Source organism: Silurus aristotelis (assembly GCF_946808225.1).
Source record: "Silurus aristotelis genome assembly, chromosome: 20".
Lineage (NCBI taxonomy): Eukaryota > Metazoa > Chordata > Actinopteri > Siluriformes > Siluridae > Silurus > Silurus aristotelis.
In genome coordinates, this window is record NC_139593.1 from 9,193,516 (window position 1) to 9,208,334 (window position 14,819).

Below are 14,819 nucleotides of genomic sequence, written 5' to 3' on the forward strand. Positions count from 1 at the left end.
CCTCTGGCTCCGCCCCTTTATTCATAAACCGGCTTGGCCACGCCCCCCACTGCCACTTATCTTAACTCTTTATCCTGAACGCATGTATTTATACAATTGATTTTAAATTGAAATGAAAGACTAAAATGTGACCAAGAAACGTAAGCATGTTTTCTGGCTTAGACGAACTGAATTCCTTTGATAAATCCGTTCTCTGCTCTTTCACAATCAGTCGTTCATAACAATAACGCAATTCACAAACCCATTTCTCAAAAAAAAAAATACTGCATGGGATTTTATACAGTTTATAGGAGTAGTTTGACAGATAATGTATATTATTTTCCATTTTCCACCAAATGTACTCATTCAGCTAAGACATGTTTGTTGTTTTCTCACATTAGACACTAAAAATGTCTGATTTAATGCGTTTGGTGGAAATTGATAATTGTATAAATGGCATTTTATACTCTTTAAGGGCAATAATGGCAAATGCACTTGATAAATACACCCCCGAGATACAAAAACATCTTAAAATAGCTGTGTGTGTGTGTGCTTAAGACATTAAAAAATCCCCTTTTAGGCACAGAAGGTACACTATATGGACAAAAGTATTGGGACACCTGACTTTCCAGCCATATGTGGTTTTCTTTAAAATTGGAGGCACACAATTGTATGAAAAGTATTTGGATGCAGTAGAATTAAAGCTTCTCTTCACTTGAACTAGGAAACCCAAACTTGTTCCAGCATGACAATGCCCCTGTGCACAAGTCAGCTCCATGAATATATGATGTACATGGGTTGAAGATCTTGATTGACCTGCTGTAGAGCTCTGACCTCAACCCTACTGAAATCCGTTGGGAAAAATTTGAATGCTGACTGCACCCCAGGCCTCCTCACCTCACCTCACCGGCATCAGTACCTGTTATCACTAACACCAGTGTGGATGAATGAGCACAAATCTCCACACACACACACTCCAAAATCAAGTTCTCATCTTCACAGAAGAGTGGAGGATAATGTTAGAGCAAATGGGGACTGAACATGGAAAAAGATGTTCAGAAAAGCACATACCACACCTTATATTCAGGTGTCCATAAACCTTTGTCCATATACTATATATTAAAAACCCTGCACTCAATGAACTATGTTCTAAATCCTGCTGGACCACAGTACTGCAGAGTTTAGTGATTTCCCTGCTCCATATTTGAATCAGCTCACGACTAGAGGTAATTAGTATTTATATTATAGGTTGTGTGTTCTATGTATATTGTATGTGTTAAGTCTCTTTTCAGTTCCTGTCAGAATTATTAGGGGATAAAGATTAAAAACCTGGCAGAAGAGTGTGTATCAGAAAACCTTTTTCCTATCGGCGGATGAGAATCCTCACAATCCATCGTGTCTTCCATCCTCTACACCATTTAAACCACAATATGTGTTTTTTTATATGGAATTATCCTCAGGGAATCATGTATGAATGATAAAGTCTTATAAATATAAATATAAAAGCTGTTTATAGTGTGTGTACTGTAACTAGACCATGATTATGATTAATAAGTAGTTAGAAGTGTTTTTAAAAACCTTTGATTAAGAGACTTAACGTTTGAACTGATAATCTGCTACAAAATACGGCTACTTCATACAAGCAGTTCAAAATACTAAACATATAAAAATGCTAGACGTAATCATTAGCCTGAACAGAGCAGTGCTTCTAGGAATCACATTCTGTTCATTGCTGCACTTCGGCAAATCCCTGATCTACTGCAGGTCATCTGGATTTGAGATGGTTGATCTCTTCGAGCTGTTTGCTCTGGCCGTTGGGCTGCATGCCGTCCAGTTTGAGGTACGACTGGCTGTAGCGGCGGATGACAGCGCCGGGCAGTAGGGCTACACACGCTATGAGCAGTAGCTGCAGTAATGTTCCCCAAGAGAAGATGTCGTCCAGTGATGTGATCTTCGACAAGATGGCTCCCGTCCGCACGCAGATGAAGTTGTAGGGGATCAGACCTGGGCAGAGAGACAGAGGTGTGAATATTACTATGAAATAGTAGAACTTTGAAAGTAGGATGTTGTTTGTATGATTACTAAAATTTGGAAAAATGTGAAATTATTTTCACCCAAAACCTGAAATTGTATTACATTTGCAAAAGTCAGAGAGCATTTCTGAAACTTATATTACTAACCTAATTTCTATTTGTTTCTAGTTCAAATGTATTTTTTAATTCAAAAGACTTCAGTAGAACCTCAGAAGTATTTATATATTTAATCTGTCCATTTTTTTGCTATCTTTAAGTTTTATGGTCCACAAGTTTGATGGTCCACTGTTTTCAGGAGCTTCTGGTTTCACAACTGTAAATCACGCACTGCGGTGCTCATGTGGAGTTTGGACATTGGACCTCTTTGAGTGTTTAAAGGCTCTGGCATGGAGAAGCTGGTGTTGGATCTGTGAAGATCGCAAATGTTGAGCTATTTTATAAGTTGCTCAGTAGCTCCTGGTTGCATAATTTCAAATGACTTTATAAGAAAGGAAAGGAGGTTACTCATAATCTTACATTCCGGTACTCATGTTAGTTCTCACTCTCCAGTGTTCTGTATTGTTTAAAGACTATAATCACACTCTTGATGTCACCCAAATGAGGATGGGTTTCCCTTTTGAGTCTGGTTCCCTCATCAGGGATAAATACACATCGTTCACCTTCACTGTTCAATTCTGTAAAGCTGCTTTGAGACAATGTCCGTTGTGAAAAGCGCTATAGAAATAACCTTGACTTGACTTGACTCTTTTTCACACTTTCCTGTGATCAAACCATTTTAATGATTTAAAACAATTAAAAATCATTTTGGTAATCATTTATAATCATCACATGGTGTCACCCAAATGAGGCTGGTTCCCCTTTTGAGTTTGGTTCCTCTCAGGATTTCTTCCTTATACCATCAAAGGGAGTTCCTTGCCACAGTAGAGCCAAGCTGCTCATCAGGGAGAAATACACATACATTAAAGTATAAGTGAACTTTCTTCTATAATTCACACATTCTGTAAATCTGCTTTGAGACAATGTCCATTGTAAAAAGCACTAAAGAAGTAAACTTGAATTTAATTGAATTGTTTTGCTTGTTTTAAATCTTCAAGTTTGACACATCCAGTGTCACTTGAACACGGGCTTCAGTGGAAGGAATAAGAATCAAGGCAAATCGGACTTTTTTGTACAAAGCAAACATATTTGGTATCACAAATTTGCTTTGATTATAATAGATGGTTGAAAAAGCCTTCTTTTGACATGAACTTCTGGTCCCCATGGTTGTAAAGACTGGCTATTTGAGTTACCATTAACTTAAAACAATTTAGCCATTCTCCATCAACCCCAAGTGGAAGTGGTAGGAAATGGGATATAATAGTTTAGTGGTTGAGAAGTACAGCTTTTGATTGCATGGTTGTGAGTTAAAATCCTAGAACTACAAAATAATCACTTTGGGCCCTTGAGCAAGACCCTTGACTATCAACTGATCAGTTGTATAAATCAGATAATTATAAGTCATTCTGCCTGCCAAATGCCATCACCATGTTGGCATCAATAACCATACAAACGTCATGTTTGTTTTCACAGTCTGCTGTTTCATGCTTACTGAAGCTCTTGCTATATTTTCTGCCACATGATTTGCTAATTGCATAACTGCAGGAATGAGCAGGCGAACATCTTAATTTATTCAATGGCAAATACGTGTGAACGATCTCTGGCTGTGAACTTAACCCTAACCTGTTTAGTGTTTTAATGCTAACAGCTAACATTTCAATATAACAATTTAACCTTCATGCAGCTTCAGCATCATTAACATTCATCACATTACTCTTATTCCGTGTTTATTATTAAAACCGCTTGCACATTTATTATCACTCACCAATAAGGACAGAGAAGAAGAACATGGGGATGGGGATATTTAGGATGGGAGAGGTTACATTCAAGAACCAGTTTGGTGTCATGGGAAAGAAGCGCAGGAAGAGCAGGAAGAAGAATAGACTGCTCCTGTTTTCCTCTACCTGAGACATTTATGTACAAAAAGAGTGAGAGAAAGAGAGAGAGAGAATAAGAGAGAGAGAGAGAGAGAGAGAGAGAGAGAGAGAGAGAGAGAGAGAGAGAGAGAAAAGCATGAGAATCTAGCATTCATCTTCTGCTGAAAGAGGTCTATTCAGCCTCAGTGTAAATGCAGCAAACCATTCGAAACCCTTTCAGTGCAATAAAAGAGCATGCTGATTAGCACGGCTAAGGCAATTTTGTGGTAATAGAAATCCTGTTATATTCTATTCTGTTTGCCACAATTTACTCCACTGTAGCAGGTCTGTGAGGAAAGATCGCCGCCTAGTGAACACAAAAAGAAAACGACATTCTCGTATAGGCTGTTTCGAATTGGTTCAGAAATCAAACCAAGAAACTCATTCATTCATGTTTAGTAAACACTTTATCTTGGTCGGGTTGTGTTAGGTAAAGACCCTGTCCTAGAAATGCTGGATGCAAGGCCTTTACACTGGAATGGATGCCAAGCTATCAAACACACAGTCTTACCTAGCGGCAATTTAGCCTAGCCGATTTATACACCTGCATTTTTGACTACCAGAAGGAAACTGGAGAATCAGGAAGAAACCCACAAGCACAAGTAAAACTCCAAGCAGACAGTAACTTAAGCTTGGAAATGAGCCAATATTTCTAGTGGACCACCATGCCTAATGTACAGTATCATCTAACACCTCTAACCTTTAGTGAGCGGTAATATAATTTAATGTTATATAATTCAATTTTTAAACCGAGCTATACGTAGACCCAAAGAAATCATTAGTTATTGTATTTCATAGCTAATCGTTTTATTATTTGTTGTTTTAGGGAGAATTCAGAAATATAGTAAAGTAACATGTAGAAGGAGCCAGAGATAAACAAGACAACTAAGCAAACTTACTAGCTATTGATAGAAGTAAAGAAAATGACAAAATGGTACTTAGATGTATATATTTACTAACACACTCTATGTTTGATTTATACATTGTTTTCCTACATTTACTGTAAATAAGCAGATCTCAATTATGCAGCCAAATAAAATGTACCCCCTCATTACAGATACAGATGTATGAACAAAACTTTAATATATTAAACTCATTATTTGGAATGTGTACAATAATATACAGGTGCATCTTAATAAATTAGAATATAATTACAAATTTTATTTATTGTAGTAATTCAATACAAAAATTGGAACTGGTAAATTATATAGATTCGTCACACACAGACTGATATATTTCAAGTGTTTATTTCTTTTATTTGTGATGATTTTGGCTCACATTTAACAAAAACCCACCAATACACTCTCTCGAAAAATTAGAAAAATTCAAAAGACCAATCAAAAAAACATCTTTAGTGAATTGTTGGCCTTCTGGAAAATCTGTTCATTTACTGTATATGTACTCAATACTTGGTAGGGGCTCCTTTTGCTTTAATTACTGCCTCAGTTCGGCGTGGCATGAAGGTGATCAGTCTGTGGCACTGCTGAGGTGGTATGAAAGCCCAGGTTTCTTTGACAGTGGCCTTTAGCTCATTTGCATTTTTTGGTCTGTTGTTTCTTTTGATAATACCCAATAGATTCTCTGTGGGGTTGAGGTCTGTTAAGTTTGCTGGCCAGTCAATTACACCAACACCATAGTCATTTAACCAACTTTTGTTGCTTTTGGCAGTGTGGGCAGATGCATCTCCATAAAGCTGGTCAGCAGAAGGATGCATGAAGTGCTCTTAAACTTCCTTTTAGACAGCTGTGCTGATCTTGGACTTGATAAAACACAGTGGACCAACACCAGCAGATGACATGACTCCTTCCATATAACTTTCCATCAATGTGCTTGGATACAGCACTCTGTGAACAGCAGTTTCTCTAGCGATGACCTTTTTTGTCTTACCCTCCATGTGGAAACTGTCAAGTCAGCAGTCTTCCCCTATTATTGTGCAGCCTGAACCAGACTGAGAGACCATTTAAAGGCTCAGGAAACCTTTGCAGGTGTTTGTGTTTAATGAGCTGATTAAAGTGAGACACCATGAGTCTCCAATATTGAACTTTTTCCACAATATTAAAAGTTTTTGAGATACTGAATTTTGGGTTTTCGATAGCTGTAATCATCAAAAGTAAAAGAAATGAACACATGAAATATATCAGTCTGTGTGTGATAAATCTATATAATATACGAGTTTCACTTTTTGTCTTGATTTACAAAAATAAATAAATTTTTTAAAGATATTCTAATTTACTGAGCTGCACCTGTACACGTTCATGCTGATTATTGCCATAGAGCTTTTTATTCCTGAACTTTCCATCAGTTACATGCATATTCTTAAAATTGTTTATAAGGATTTGAAATTCGAGTTATTGAGGTTTAAATGTATCCAGTCAAAAGTGCTGGAAAACGACAAGAACTCAATAGTAAATAGAATATGATAAAGGTTTTTATTTCCAAAGCTGTAACAAAATCAGAAAACCACAACCCCCTTGGGTACACCTCACAAACCTCACACTGAGAAAACACTGCTTAAATGACGCCACACCCATTAGATGAAATCCTCCTTACCTTCCGCTGTAACATTCTCACTTTCTCAGGGAAGAGGCGGATGACGTGGCGTTTGCCGAATGTTCGGGACAGCAGGTAGCAGTTCGTGGATCCCACTGTGGTGAGAGTGCAGGCGATGAGGAGGCCATGCCATGGGCCAAACAGCGCCCCCGCCAGCATGTTCTGGATTTAGGGATGGACGATCCCAATTATTTTCTTTTCAATCCATGACCAAGTAACACAAATATCGATATTATTAATAATAGTATTTTTAAAAGCCAACATTACTGATATTAAATTGACTTAAATTGTAATAAATTGTACTTATTTATTCAAAAACATTATTAATCAAACAAACAAATAAACTAAATATTATTTGTCACACAAACATATTTAAACCTGTCTTAATGTTTCTTCTCCTTCTTCAAGGTTTTTGTAACGAAACAAGAGAATGCTGATGTTCCCTGATTGAGCCTAATTCTGTTTCTACTTTGACTGATTAATTCTCCTGCTATTGAAAAAAGTCTCAGGAGGTTCAGATAACACAGCGATCTGAAGTTTTTGACTGATTGAGCAGCAGAATGCTGACCCAGCAAAATGAGGAAATGGTTCCTATTCACACACAAAAAATAATAATTCAAGTAATTCTCTTACTTGATATGCTAATGTGAGAATCGATCCTCTAGATCCTCTTAGTATCAATACTTTCCACCAGGCCATACTGGAATTTAATTAACCATAATGATTTATTTTTTTTAATCTGGAGAAACTGTTGAACTAACAATATTAGACATATGAAACTACAATCACTATACTCAGTTATACTCAACTATAAACAATACTCTTGAACTTGGAGGGTTGAACAGTAAAACAACTAATTAGACCTTTATGTTGATCTCATTGATATTACAATTAGAATTTCCAGTGAGGAAATTTTTATTTAGAAACTCGAACTCAGAAACATTGTACTGTTCTACTAACCAGGAAGGAGGAGCCAGGAATGGCGAAGGACTGCTTATAGAGGTAGGCACTGCAGAACAGCACAAACACATAACCTGTGTGCTTTTGCTTATAAAATTTGAGCAGCTCGGCCAGATCTCGCAGCTCCTCCAGGTCTGATGGGAAACGCAACCTGATGGGAAATCATGAACAGAAAAAAAAACATAGAGGAATCATAAGACCAAGTGATTACACTTAAAACATTGAAAAGCACCAGTTTGCACAGTTTGACCATATTTTTCAGAATATTTTCCAAACTGCTTGATGGTGAATATACTGATTTTGAACCGACAGACTAATCAACTTCCTTAGAAGGAAATGTACAGCACAGACAGCCTAGTCATACACACATTCTGTTTACATACCTATTAGCCTCAATTCTGCTTAAGCTCCATCTTTATGCTGTGCCTCTACTTTTTCTTGTTGTTTTTTTTCCTCTCCGCTGTAGATTTTGTGGTTTAGTTCTGTCTAACAGGATTTGAGCACTAGCTTTGTCCTGCTTTTGACTTGTCTTTTGTATTTATACACAGTGACCATAAAGCCTAAATAATACAACTCTATACACTCACAATCACTTCCAACCTTTAGATGCCCATTTTCAAAGAAACTGTGATCTATCTATCTATCTATCTATCTATCTATCTATCTATCTATCTATCTATCTATCTATCTATCTATCTATCTATCTATCTATCTATCTATCTATCTATCTATCTATCTATCTATCGAGTCAAGTCAAGTCAAGTCAAGTCAAGTTCATTTCTATAGCGCTTTTCACAACAGACATTGTCTCAAAGCAGCTTTACAGAATTGAACAGTGAAGGTGAACGATGTGTATTTATCCCTGATGAGCAGCCGTGGCGACTGTGGCAGGGAAAAACTCCCTTAGATGTTATGAGGAAGAAACCTTGAGAGGAACCAGACTCAAAAGGGGAAACATCCTCATTTGGGTGACATCAAGAGTGTGATTATAGTCTTTACACAATACAGAACACTGGAGAGTGAGAACTAACATGAGCACTGGAATGTAAGATTATGAGTAATGTCCTTTTTACAGTCTTCTACAGTCACATTCCTGTTTTCAACTGACTGGAATGGATTCTGATGTGCTGTATGGTGTGTTCTGTGATGCTTTTCTGCTTACCAGAGTTAAAATGGTTGATTATTGCAATTACTTAAGTCTTTTTGTTAGTTCAAACCAGCAAATCAGTCTAGCCTCTCACCTCTCTCATCACCAAAATATTTTCACCCGCAGAACTGCTACACACTGGGTTTTTTGTTTCCTTTTTCCACACAATACTGTGAAAACACTAGAGATTGGTGTGTGTGTGAAAATCTCAGGGGATCAGCAGTTTCTGAAATACCCAAACAAGCCACATATAAGCAACTTGACACTGCTAAATTTCTCTTTCTGTTGTTTGAACATTAACTGACGTGTTTTGACTTGTATCTGCATGATATTCTGCATTGCACTGGGGACACATAGTTGCTGCTTGAGTAGTAGTTCCTAGTAAAGTATCTCTACTAGTACACAGTGTAGCCCAGAGGAGGTAAAAATCTGTCACATGAACTGAGATCTTTCTTAAACCCTTAAGACCTTCAGAATACACAATTCACTCAGCTCTGTGACATAGGCATAGTAGAGGAAATCAAAATCTAAATTAAGATTTCTGGCCTGGGAAAAGTCAACAAGCCTGTGATTACTGGACATCTGGACCTGTAGGAAATAGCAATAACCAAGAAATATGTGAAGTCAGCGCTGAAGGAGGGAGAGCGATGAAACATGAGACGATGAACCGTGAGACTGAAATAGCACGGTGCCCTCTCTGCTGTCTGAGTAGGAGTGTGTGCTCGCAAAGCATGGCACTAACAAACACCTTCTGAAACTTAAGACTCGAGGCAAGTATGTGTTTCCATGCTGTACCCACACCACTCTCTCATTGGCTAATGAACAATGTCCCGTGCCGGCATTCGTAACTCGAGCACTATTACCGTTATGCCAAAATATGGTGAAAGCTGAGGATTTAATTTCGCTTAGGCCGTATGCAGGGTGACTAACTTGTAATATAATAAGTAGCAAATGTGCAGTGACCCAATCGTGTATGAGCAAACACAGAGGACTCTGAGCACCAAGATAAATTTTGTTCGCGTTTTGTTTTAGGTTTCTTGCACAACGCCACCATGCTGATCAGTTTTTCTTCTTTTCATCGTTTTCTTCATTGTAATCCCTTTATACACACATACTAAGACGTGTTTACACTCATAGCACACGATCGAATTCCCTGTGCTACGGATAAGAACGACGTGTCTATCTTGCACTCTTGCACCCTCTGTAAGTAGACTGAGGCTGAACCGACTGCTCGTTCTGTCAAAATTTATCTTGGCCTTTCCAAAACACTTCCTCTGATTCACAACACCCTGCCATGTCCTCACACTCTCCTGATTCTTCCCCCCTAATTATCACTCGCGCCTGTTTCTGCCTGCCCTTTAATGTAAAGTTATTACATTTAAGCGAATCAATTTTTGCCAGTGTTTGTAAGGTAGAAAAGGTAGATGCAGGGTAGCGTGTGCTCTTCCAGCAATTGGATTATATGTGTTACAGTAATTAATTAAATGTGAGAACAAAGTTCTTTAATCTGCTTATTCAACTCCAATCAGGAGTGGGCCATGAGACATAGACTGCACATCCCATTAGCCACTGAACCAAGTTTGCACCTGATTCACATTTTGCAATGATAAGCACTTGTAATAATACCTTACTGTTCACTGAACTCTCTGTCTTTCATGTATTCTTCTATCATTTAAATTGGTTCATGTTATTTTGCTTTACTTTCAGGTTATGCTTGCTATTGTTAATGTTTTGTGCTTTTTAGTGCTTGGTTTCTTCATCTTTGTTTCATTATTTTTATTTTTTACCGTATATTCGTGCCACTGTCATTATATTATCTTTCTACAAATGGTTAAGATCAGGTCCATGCGCCGTTATTATAATCCTATCCGGAGAAGAGGGAGATGGAGCCCTATTGGCAAAACAATTATAACAGTGGTAGTGGTGGTGTATGAATGGGAAAGCTTGTATGTTTGCAACAGTGTATGAAAAGACAGATACTAGGAAATGTATAAAAGAGTTCCGTTTTTTTTATTACTTTTCAATGACAATCCTTGCCTCATTACATCACAATTCCCCAAAATATCCACTTTAAATGAAATTTTCCCCCAAAACTTGCACCTGACTTAAATGCAGGTGCAGTCTGTTCAAATCCCGCTCATAAAAATAATTCTGAAGTAATAGAGCTGGATAATAGAGAACCTATCATCCTAAAGCACACATCACTGATTAATTAACTAATAAAGGTGCAGCAAAAAGAGAAGACACTAAACTGTCCTGAGAAAAGTACAGGACCTGTCAATTAGCCTAGGTTTCTAAATCAATAGGAACAGGAAGTCAGTACTAGAGTCAGCCTCAGTGGCTCCACTCAAAGGCTGAGGTTACAATCAGAGACCCCTTGAGATACAGTTTTAATGGATACCCTTTTATTTTATGAACCTTTAAAATATTGGACACATATTAGAATTATAGAGCATTATAATCCCTGTATGTTCCACTGACAGAACCCAATTTGTTGTTTTTTGTCACTAAGGTTTTGATTAAACCCATTCAGTTTGAGTGACCAATAAAAATCACAACTTAATAATAGCATAAAATTAGTAAGAAATGGTTTGAGTTCCACTGACTGTGCTGTGCTTCAAAGGACTATCATTGAGAATTATTTAAACACAGAATATAACATCTATTATATTTTGAGAAATCAAATTGTCCACATATTCTATACTCTACATACGTCCTTTCATATACATGATTATGGTGATTACACAACATGCTGACATACAATCAGCGAAATATGAAAAGCCCATAGGCAACCTTGTTCAAAAAGTTATTTGAGAGTTTTATTCAAAACATTGACAGATAATATGGCTAGCAAAGTCATTTAAGAATCAGTTTACTGGAAAAGAAATAGTCCTTGGGACTGTCTAGCACAATCTATAAAACTAGAAGTTAAGCCAGACTATTAATTTTTTTTTTTATTATACTGTACTTGCTTTAATCTAATTAGCATGAATTTTTTCTTGCCAAGGACAATCCTTGAATGGACCACTGTACAAGGAAGTCTCACTTTACAACCCTGTATACACTCCTCTATAATGTATATAATCTCAGCTTTCCTAGAATTAATAATATAAAACAACTCATTCCATCATCGTACTATTAAATAAAAATGTTCCCAATATTCCGACGTGGAAATCCCAGAATTCTCTTTAAAGTAGTGCCCTGGTGAACTGGGAAAAGCTGCTAAGTGTTTTTGGGACGTCTAGTCTTTCCACTGGCCAGAGGAGAAACTAAGGAGCTGGAGGGAACGTGAAGTGGTTTGTATTACTCGGAAACACACAGTAGTGTGACCTGAACACTCCTTGAGCTGAAAGTCTAAAATACAATGTGACTCATCGAGGATCAGATAATGATGATTTATGCTACAATCTCTCACAGTACTGTGACAACAGAAGAAGCTTTCCTCTATCTATCTATCTATCTATCTATCTATCTATCTATCTATCTATCTATCTATCTATCTATCTATCTATCTATCTATCTATCTATCTATCTATCTATCTATCTATCCATCCATCCATCCATCCATCCATCCATCCATCCATCCATCCATCCAATACAATTTATTTTTAGTGTAAGTTTGTCCCTGATGAGAGAGCCGGTGGCGACTGTGGCGAGGAAAAACTCCCCGATTCAATCTGTAAGCTGACCCTAAGTCTCAGAACATTGTGCACTCACTTCTCACAAATCCAAAGTCCACATTTGTGACCTCACACATAACTTTTGCTCTCGCTTTCTCTCTCTCTCTCCTTTATTTTCCATCCAGTGCACACACAGAATTCCGCACATCAATATAAGTATGACTGATAAATAACCAGTATGACATGACAATTTACGGCCCCCAACAGTCCACTCGATATGCAGACAAATATTGGATCCATAACATAATACGGTGCATTTCTGCAGGAATGTGGCAATAAAAACTTTGCTCAGGTCACCTGGGAAATGTAATTGTGCTCACAAACGATAAATAGCCTTGGTGTTGTTAATGGATGGAATAACACATTCAACACTTATTCGTTCATCTTGTCTTTAACACTTTATTCATGGCCAGGCTCATACTTGATCCCTTGCCAAAAGGTGTTAGACAGAAATATAACCTATGTTGGTTGGCTGGTGGGCAGCATGGACATACAGTTATATGGAACACCGCTTCAGAGTGCCAGGATTCCTGATTCGATCCTGAGCATTAAATAGTGACAGCAAGGTTCTGCCTCAGGATTTCCTTCCAAAAACATTACACTAACCCTAACCCTGGGTGTGAATCTGTGTGTGGTGCCCTTTCGAATGATTGACATTTCATCCAGGAGGAAGACAAGAACGGTTTTGAAAACAAGCAAAACTCTTAAAAGGACTGAAACTAATATAAGATAATAGATAATATCTCCACCTATATTATAAAAACATTTACACAAACACACACATTCATCACCCTCATGGTGACCCTGCAGCCATCAGAGCATCTCAAACAACCTTTAGCTGCACTCCTACGCTATATAACTTTATAACATTATGACCAGAGAATTGAATAACACTGATTATCTCTTCATCAGGGCACCTGATAGTGGGTGGGATATATTAGGCAGCAAGTAAACATTTTGTCCTCAAAGTTGACGTGTTAGAAGCAGGAAAAATGGGCGAACAATTCAAGGTTCACAAGGGACAAATTGTGATGTCTATACGACTGGGTCAGAGGATCTCCAAAACTGCAGCTCTTGTGGGATGTTCCCAGTCTGCAGTGGTCAGTATCTATTAAAAGTGCTCCAAGGAAGGAACAGTGGTGAACCGGTGACTGGGTCATGGGTGGTCAAGATTTATTGATGTACATGAGGAGTGAAAGGCTGGTCCGTGTGGTCCGTGTGGTACAGACGAGCTTCTGTAGCTCAAACTGCTGAAGAAGTTCATGCTGTTAATGCTCAATGGTCAGGACTGTTTTGGTAATTGTATAAATTCAAAATGTCACGTGGTTGTAGAGTTAATGGTTGTAGGGTTATTGGGTTGTAGAGTTAATGGTTGCAGGGTTATTGGGTTGTAGAGTTATTGGTTGCAGGGTTATTGGGTTGTAGAGTTATTATGGGTAATGGTTATTGGTGTGATGGAACAGCTCACCGGAGCTCCTCTTCCTCCTCACGTGCACTGCTGTCCTCATCGCGCGCTCCCGGTTCCCCTGCTGGTTGGTGAAGTTGCGCGCGAGGCGGTCCGGGCGGCAGGAAAGCCGACAGCACATAGAGGTAGAAAGTGGCCGCGGCCACCACCGCAAACAAACCCCACACCGAGCGCATGAGTTCCTTACAGTAGCGTTTCCCCCCTCAACCGGTATTGACTACAGGTCAGCTCTAATCACGGCTCCCGGTGGTTCGCCCTCAGGCTTTATTAGACGTACGTGGAACTACAACGTGGCGGCATGTAAACCCGGGGGGAAACTCCACACGGGGCAGCACCAGTCACATGCACCCAAATATGAGCCTGCTGACAGCTGGAGAGTTCACCTCAACCATATACGGCTTACAGTCACATAAACAAAACTGAAAGGAAACAATTTCCTCCAGAACACAGACATTTCTGTAGAGTATTAGCAGTATACACTTAGATTTCAATTTATTACACACCTGTATACCTGTACATCACTGCATGGTTTGGACATGTGAAGAGGAGGGACATGGGGTATATCAGTAGGAGAATGCTGAGGATGGAGCCACCAGAAAGGAGGAAAAGAGGAAGACCAAGGAGGAGGTTTATGGATGTGGTGAGGGAAGACATGCAGGTGGTTGGGATGAAAGAGGCAGATGTAAAGGACAGGGGGGTATGGAGACGGATGATCCGCTGAGGTGAGCCCTAATGGGAGAAGACGAAAGAACATCAGAATGGCTTAGAACTTGTAATCACTAATATTGGCATTGTTGCTGGTGCAAGACGGGTTTGAATATTTCAGAAACTCCTGATATGGGATTTTCTTTTGACTTTCTGGAGTTTGCACAAAAAAAGATAAGCAGTAGTTCCTTCAGCTTAAACTTGTGGCACATGCCACCCTTTGCAACCATGAAAAGCATCACCAAACATTATTCACCAAATGTTAATGGGCTTCACTTGGGTTCAGCT

At 38.6% G+C, this 14,819-nt stretch overlaps 1 protein-coding gene across 1 annotated transcript; it reads right to left on the reverse strand.

Annotated features, from left to right (window-relative positions):
• Positions 1-1,438: 1,438 nt before the first annotated feature.
• Positions 1,439-14,143, reverse strand: tmem41ab (transmembrane protein 41ab). Its single transcript, XM_083522987.1, has 5 exons — positions 13,830-14,143; positions 7,535-7,685; positions 6,575-6,736; positions 3,874-4,012; positions 1,439-1,983 (listed from the first exon to the last, which is right to left on the reverse strand). Exons 1-5 carry the CDS (start codon positions 14,000-14,002, stop codon positions 1,745-1,747), a joined length of 864 nt encoding a protein of 287 aa, XP_083379113.1. The 5' UTR covers positions 14,003-14,143; the 3' UTR covers positions 1,439-1,744.
• Between the last annotated feature and the right edge of the window lie 676 nt (positions 14,144-14,819).